The sequence below is a fragment of the Zeus faber genome, assembly GCF_960531495.2.
Source record: "Zeus faber genome assembly, chromosome: 8".
Lineage (NCBI taxonomy): Eukaryota > Metazoa > Chordata > Actinopteri > Zeiformes > Zeidae > Zeus > Zeus faber.
Window position 1 is genome coordinate 8,219,375 of NC_137195.1, and position 7,580 is coordinate 8,226,954.

Consider the following 7,580-nt stretch of genomic DNA (forward strand, 5'->3'; position numbering starts at 1 on the left):
CATTTAAATTAGGGTAAAGAATAGCTTAATTATCCTTGAACAGTAGATCATGAAATCTCTATGATATACATATGTACGAATCATTTTGTCCACGTGTTAGCAGCTTTATAAGTAAGATGAACAGAGCTGCTTTGAGTTGCCTACCATCCCAAGCCTCAAAATCATGCTGCTCCAATATAACAAACATACTGTATACCAACAGCCTGGCGTCGTATTTTGGTCGTGGAATACACACATTTTATTAAACATAGTAGTACTGAACATGAATGTCTGATTAGTGCACCTCCCCCCAGCTCCCTCCTCTTCCTCCAGGTAGACAACAGGCCGTGCTCCCGTCTTCCCGCCACTTGCTTCCTCCAGGCCAGCGAGGCGGCCAACTTCCTGCGCGCCGCGGTGCTGCTGCGGCCAGCGGCGTTCCCGTCGCTGCCCGAGCTCAAGGCCGTCGTCAGCGTGAGGGGCGTCCGCGAGGAAATCGGGGCGAGGGATAAGAAAATCCCGGAAGGGGAAACCAAAGGTAGGTGGCCGCGTCCTGCCGTGACGCCCAGAGCCCATTCATCCTTGTGAATGAAGGATCCCATGTTCACTATGCGGGGAACCGTTAACCTGGTGTGTGTGTGTGTGTGTGTGTGTGTGTGTGTGTGTGTGTGTGTGTGTGTGTGTGTGTGTGTGTGTGTGTGTGTGTGTGTGTGTGTGTGTGTGTGTGTGTGTGTGTGTGTGTGTGTGTGTGCTTCCTCCAGAGGAGCCCACCCCCGCGTGGCTCTGGGCGGTGGTTGCCGTGGCAGTGGGCCTGGCGCTGCTGCTGGTCCTGGTGGTCGCCGTGGTGATGAGGCGGTTCAGGCAGCGACGGCGGGCCGAGCGGGGCGGCGGTGGCGGCGGCAGCGAGAGGTCGCGGCACAGGTCGGCGGCCACGGACGCCACCACCACCAACGGCGGAGGCGGCGGAGGCGGCGGAGGCGGCGGGGGCGGGGGCCAGGCGTGGGCGCAGCACGCCGCCCGCCACGACCAGAGGGCGAGGCCCGCGAGGGAGAAAGAGAGGAACGGACTGAAGAAAAAGAAGAAGGCAAAGGAGGCGGAGAAGAAGAGGAGAAGGGAGCCGCTCGGGGAGGACGCCATGCGGAGGCGGTGAGTGCAGAGAGAGGCCGAGTGTGTTTTGGAAAGGATGTTTAGTCTGCCCAAACAATGGTGTCATTAGAGACGCTCTTGGACGGATACACGCTTTCCGTACAATGGATCCAGCTATTTAGGACCTGGCTAGTGAGGCGGGATGTCTGGATTATAAGAGATTTGAACATCTGCTGGGAGGCTATTCCGAATTTGCTGTTTGCCCATTTATTAGCACCACAGTTTGTGGTTGTCAGGCGAAGACAGCACTCTCGAGAGAACAATTCACTGTACCTCCTGGGACTTTGAATGACTTATTTACTGCCACTGGAAGAGTTAATCTACTTACCACCAAGTTCCGCTGGATTATTCACACTATTATTCTCATTCTTGCGCAAACAGATTTAATGGCTCATGCCAAACAATTAAAATACTCCTTCATAAGATACCCTTTTTGTCTTCTTGGACATAAACAGGTGTTTGTCATTATTGCCTTTTATACTTCCTGAAATAAATACATACCATGTTTTTTTTTACTTTTTGCACAAGAAACCAAGTATCTTGGTGATTCACATTTAGTTTACCTTTTCCAACTACTACAAATATGTGCTCAGGCAGAAGCACACTTTTTCAGCATCTTTTTTTTCATATTCGATAACAATAACTTCCATAGACTGAGTGAGTGTGAGAAAGAGTTAGAGAGAGAGTGTGCCCCATTTCAGCATAAAATGCTGCTCGTTCATACAATGTTCTGCACGTGCTTGAAACATAATAAGGTAAAAAAAACAAAAACAGAATTCAGGAACACGGGCCAACCCGCCGAACCACATTGCTTTGCTTTCTGCTCTCAGGCCTCTGAAAAGGGAACTGGAAATAGCCAGCGACACAGACTTTACCCAGAGTTCCATGGAGGACGTCAGCATTCGCTACTCCAGGCGGCAGCAGGAGGCCTCCATCTGCGACCACCGGACCCCGGAGCAGAAACACTACCGGGGTGGACACGCCCAGACCCCCAGGACCATGCAGGGTAAGAGAGACCCTGTGGTCCCAGCAGAACACCCTCCCTCTGAGTCGACTAGGTCACGGTTATATACCGCAGGTGCCGCTACGTCACAGTTGTAGTCCCAGTTAATCAGTCATAGCATCAGGTGGCTCAGTGTGCCCACGTTCACTATGTCCTTTCATGGTTTGTTGGACCTGTGTTTATTTTTAGTTAACTATTCTCACTGTGTCACCCATTTTGAAAACTGTATTGAGATTATTTCAATGCAAAAAACACAGAAACACTGTTTCGTAGAAGTAATGGATCTGGATGGCACAGGGTATTAGGCGGAACCTGGAACAATACATTACTGTTATTACTGTTATTATTGGCAAGCTGGATTGTACTCATGTCACTTGCTTTTGTGAAGAATGTATTCCATAAAGAGAAATTTGTAATATATATATAGAAATATATACAGCCATGGCCAACAACTATTAAGTACAATTAGTTTATACCTAATATTTATCAATTTATACATATTCACATTTTACATGTAATATCTGTAATATATAACATTCTATCAGTATAATTACATATATTTCTGACATTTACCTGATAAAGAATGATGTCTATGGATGATCTTTGTAAGTACAATTTGGGGGAGAATTATTTTTATTATTTTGAATTTTTTTGAATATTTAATTTCTATATGGGTTGAAGATGCACTCTAATGAGTCTTGTTCTGTCACAGCGCCGCCTCGAGGATGGGAGATAAGTGCCATCCCGCCTCCGCTCCTCAGTCCTCCTCAGCAGGTGACTTCTGCATTCACACTTGCAACTGGTGTTATTTGGTGCTTGGTTTGGGTCGGAGCCATTTTCATTATTTTATTTCCTTTGTGATTTTGTGCATGCAACCCTGTTGATATGCAACCGTTTGGTAATATGTTTCTCTATTGCAAATTTTGTTTTAGAGTTGGTTTGTTTATGTTTCATGAGGCAGCTCGGAGTTCCTCTACACAATGATAATAGATTTAATGATAGCTAGATAGACAGATAGATAGATATCTTATCTCATCTGACCTTATATCATGGCTGCCCTCTCCAGACGGCCCCGGTGCAGTGGTGCGGTCCAGACGGCTCCGTGGTTCTGATCCGAGCGGTCCGCAGCGGCCTGGACCGGGTGGTGCTGGAGCTGCTGCGTGCCGGAGTGCCGGTCAACAACACGGACCATACTGGTACTATACCTCACTGTCTCCTACTGGGATTCCAACAGGGATTCAGTGTTTACTGGGAAGCAGCTCTGCTCAATGTATTGTCTCCACCCCAGACCTGAAAGGTTTAGAAGAAGACTTAATAATTATCATTAAAAAAATATAAATATATAAAAAATATATGATAAAATTACTTAAAAAAAAAAAAAGAAACAGCAAAATTGTAACCAGTATCAGTTGGAACGGTATATTGTTTATTAAAATTATACTCTTTAAGGCTTATGCATAATTTCCCTGGTGCTTTTTAGACTTCCCTGATACAATTAATTGCGCCTGTTTAATAGGGCCTGAAATATTAAATAATGCCAATAATTTAGAATTTGTGTCTCTGGACAAAGGCAGTGACCGTTAAAAAAAAAACAAATGTCAGAAATTAAAAACATCCTGTAAGGACGATTCATTAGTGAGCTGTTTACACTAACGTGCACATGTTTCCTGTAAACTGAGAGCAGTAAGTGGAGTAACTTACCTGGTCTCTCTCACCTATTCCCCCTTGTCTCCCTCCTCTCCTGTTCTGTACATTCCTTCACTGCATCCCTCCTCGTATTTCTATTTCTCTTTCATCTCCCCCTATCGCTCTCTCTCTCTCTCTCTCTCTCCAGAGCCCCTGTTGCCCTCTGACTCAGAACAGAGTTAATGTGCTCCGGATGGGTGTATTCACTTCATTTTGCTGCTTTGACATTTTATATTCATCTCATTTGTACATCCCTTTCCCCCTTCTCTGTTGCTCTCCTTTCCCGTCTGCCTTTCCTTCCATTTTTCTATTCCGTCGTTTCCATTCCGTGACTTTTCATCCCTCTTTTTCATACAGTCTCTCAGTCCTTCTCTCACTTGCTCTCTCCTCTTCCCTTTCTTTTCCTCCATCAGGCCAAAGCCCTCCTCCCATCCCTCTCTTGATCGCCTGGGCTTACCTCTGTTGTGTTGATGGTTGTTCACTGGCTGACCTCCCTTCCCTCCCTCCCTCCCTCCCTTCTTCCCTCCCTTCTTCCCCTGCACCTCCGTCCTCCACTGTGAATGCACTCTCTCTGTCTGTCTCCCTCCCAGGGAGGTCTGCCCTGCACTGGGCATGCTCAGTAAACCACCTCTCCCTAACGAGAACACTCATTCGCTACGGGGCCGCCGTGGATCTCCAGGACAACAAGGTGAGATTCTGAATATTATTTAATTTCACAATTAATTGAGGATAATTCCGAGGCAGAACAACTGCAAAATCGATCAAATAAACTTGATAAATAGAATGAGAGTAGCAGGCTCCATGTGGCGGAACTCCTTCGGTGGTAGAATACTTGTGGTAACTTGCTGCTATCACTCCGTCTGGCGAGCTGATTGGGCGCTCGTTTTATTCTATTGAATGAGAGAGCCAGGGTGAATTTTCCGCAAACAAACATTGGATCAAAGCAATGAAACCGTATATACCACGACTCCCAATACAAGCGCACTTTTTCTCCCGCAGGGTGAGACCGCCTTGTTCCTCTCCGCCCTCCACGGCTGCTACGACACCGCCAGGCTCCTCCTCCTCAATGGGGCCAACCAGGAGCTGCACGACCGGAGAGGTTGCTGCCCGGCCGACGTGGCCCGTGAGGCCAGGCACCACCAGGTCCTGGAGCTCCTGCTGGCCCACAGGGCGCAGCGGGGGCCCGTCCCCGTGGAGCCGGTCAACGACATGCTGTGGGAGGAGCGGGCCCTGATGTACTCTCCGTGGGTGGGCTCGCCGGTTCTGCAAGGGAGGAGCGCGTCCTTCTCTGGGGTCGTGGGGCATAGGGACATGACCCCCTCACCCCAGAGGTACGACATCAGAAACTATGCAGATATGCATGTGCTGCATGCATGTGTCAATTTCACTTAGCATTCCCCCCGTCAGGTTTTCTCCAAACACACAATAGGGGTGCACTCGGTAATACAATGTGTGACTCTGAAGTGAATGTATTGCCGCAGGGTGTGCAATAGATAAACATGAAATAGCTCAGCAATGCCGCGGGTGGCCAGAACCTTTAGTTCAAGGTTAGTTTAAGTAATTTATTACGTCCGTAATTACACACATTGCACATCTGTTTTGTAAAGCGGTTGGAATCAGAGTTTTCGATTGGGCATCATTTGTGATCAAATAAACTATGTTAGCCTGGTATCAAACCGGTATCTGATACCAGCATCTTGGTGCGTTCCTCTCTAGTGACAAAGTGGATGCAGACCGATTTTGAACAAGTCTTTCCGCCTCGCTGTCTATTAAACCCAAACTAACTCTTGGAACGCCCCGTTCTCCCCAGCGATTGGTCGATGGGCCGGGTGCAGTACCCCTCCCCGCAGAACTGGCGCCCGCAGCTGAACCAGTCCACCACGGCGTTGGTCCCTCCGCGGGTGATGGGCCGCTCCCCCCGGCCCATCAGCACCCTGCAGGAGGTGACCTCTGAGGACGAGGATCGGGACAGGGCGCAGGAAGCCCCGCGGGCGGTGACACCTCACTTCCTGTCCCCCCAGCCCGCTCCCCGGCAGCGCTCCTTCTCCTGTACCCAGCACGCACTGCAGCGCCGCTCCAGCGCCCACCAGCCCGAGCCCAACTACCTGATCGTGACGGACAATCCGGCCGCAGAGCCCGTAGAGCGAGTGGTGGTTCCCCCGCCCGCAGATCATCCCCCGCCGCCGGAACGCCAGCCGGCTGGAGACCGCAGTGACGGCCCGGGAAGGGTAGAAGCTGCAGTTTCAGAGCAGAAAAGCAGAAGTGAAAGACTGAACAACCACTCAGACTCCACCCAAACAGCCTTGTAGAGAAGTCCATCATAGGGAAGAAAGTCAAAGTCAAAGACGAATGAAGTAATTATCCATCTTATCGATAAGATTTCTGTCATCCAATTCCCAAATGAATCAGTGGATGTGCGATCGTGAAGGGAGGCCATACGGAGGCCACCGGTTACAATAGGTACAGTATGTTGTTAAAGCTGATGCTAACAAGAAAATGACCAACATAAAATAGGAATATTATTTTCCCCTGAGATGGGGTGATCCCCAAAATATTGTAATCATTGACAAAACAATTTACCCCCCCCCCCGCCACATTAATAACAATGGTTGGCTTTACAGGCCTTTTTGAGGTGTCTCACCATTTCATTTCGACATTATTTATGTGATGGACCACTTCGAAACAGGAGCTCATCGACTTCCGCATCCTGTAAATTTGGTCTTGACATGCTAATTAACATAATCTTATTCTAGTATGTATGTAAAAAGAAAGCGATTAATAAAGTGTATTTTGTGTACAGTTGTCAAATTGCATAATGAATGTACAGTTTGAATGCAAAATAAACAAAGTGTAATACTTCCCATATGTTCATGCAATAAAAATATATTTTCCATTAATTGAGATACAATATAGTTGACATTTTGGCTTATTTAATATTCTTGTCATTAAACAATATTTCCCAATATTTTTCTATATTTTAATATACTCCTTTATTTTTTCAGTGTATGTGCATGATAGAAAGAAATGAAGAAAGGAAGAAAGGAAGGGAGGCCAGATTAGACCAATCCCATTCCCATGCAAGGCGTGTACTGCGAATATTGAATCCCCTTTTAGATCAAATGAGGGTCTTCCCCCAAAGATGGTGATGATCCGAAATCAAATGAATCGCAAAGCGGCAAAAGGCTCGAAAACATCTCCGCCCGTGAGGAGGTGGCGCGGTGGGAATGTCTCCGCCGGGGCTCTCCCTCGGGAAACAGCGGCGACAAACGATCCGAATGACTTGTCAAAATTCTTACTCCGCGGTGATAATGTTGCGCCCGTAAGTGTCGCTGGTGCAAGGTGCGCTTTCCCACTGCCACACGCGGTGCTCGTATCGTGGGAAACGGGGAACCGTCCGCGCCAGATCTCTTCCGGCCGCGGGTTTTACGCGCAGGTGAGAAAAGTGCGTCAGCACCTCCAAGTGTTTTACTGTCTCTGTGAAGCCTTTAGGGGGGCGGGCAGCTGTGAATAACCCCACTTGGACTCAGTGTGTCACAATTTAAGAAATAATCTGACAAACTCCCATTAAGCCTAATAACGCGAGATTCAGATTCATGGTTTATGACGTCATGTTTGCTGTAGAACCCAAAACGGATCTGAAAGTAGCTCCCACATGGGCCTTTGTAAAAACTGGCAAAACTGGCAATACAGTAATGTATATTGACAGTTTTTCTATTTTTAGATGATTTTTGGGTTTGTGTCACATATTTTTCCATTTGTATTAATTACT

At 47.7% G+C, this 7,580-nt stretch overlaps 1 protein-coding gene across 1 annotated transcript in view; it reads left to right on the forward strand.

Annotated features, from left to right (window-relative positions):
* The window catches only part of notchl (notch receptor, like), a 13,845-nt gene extending 7,166 nt beyond the window's left edge, over nt 1-6,679 (forward strand). The window contains exons 5-12 of the mRNA XM_080005166.1: nt 294-514; nt 738-1,122; nt 1,953-2,128; nt 2,838-2,899; nt 3,192-3,321; nt 4,402-4,499; nt 4,811-5,142; nt 5,622-6,679. Of these exons, the coding sequence (XP_079861292.1) occupies nt 294-514; nt 738-1,122; nt 1,953-2,128; nt 2,838-2,899; nt 3,192-3,321; nt 4,402-4,499; nt 4,811-5,142; nt 5,622-6,120 (1,903 nt within the window). The 3' untranslated portion in view covers nt 6,121-6,679. The remainder of the gene's footprint in view (nt 1-293; nt 515-737; nt 1,123-1,952; nt 2,129-2,837; nt 2,900-3,191; nt 3,322-4,401; nt 4,500-4,810; nt 5,143-5,621) is intronic.
* Nucleotides 6,680-7,580: the final 901 nt, after the last annotated feature.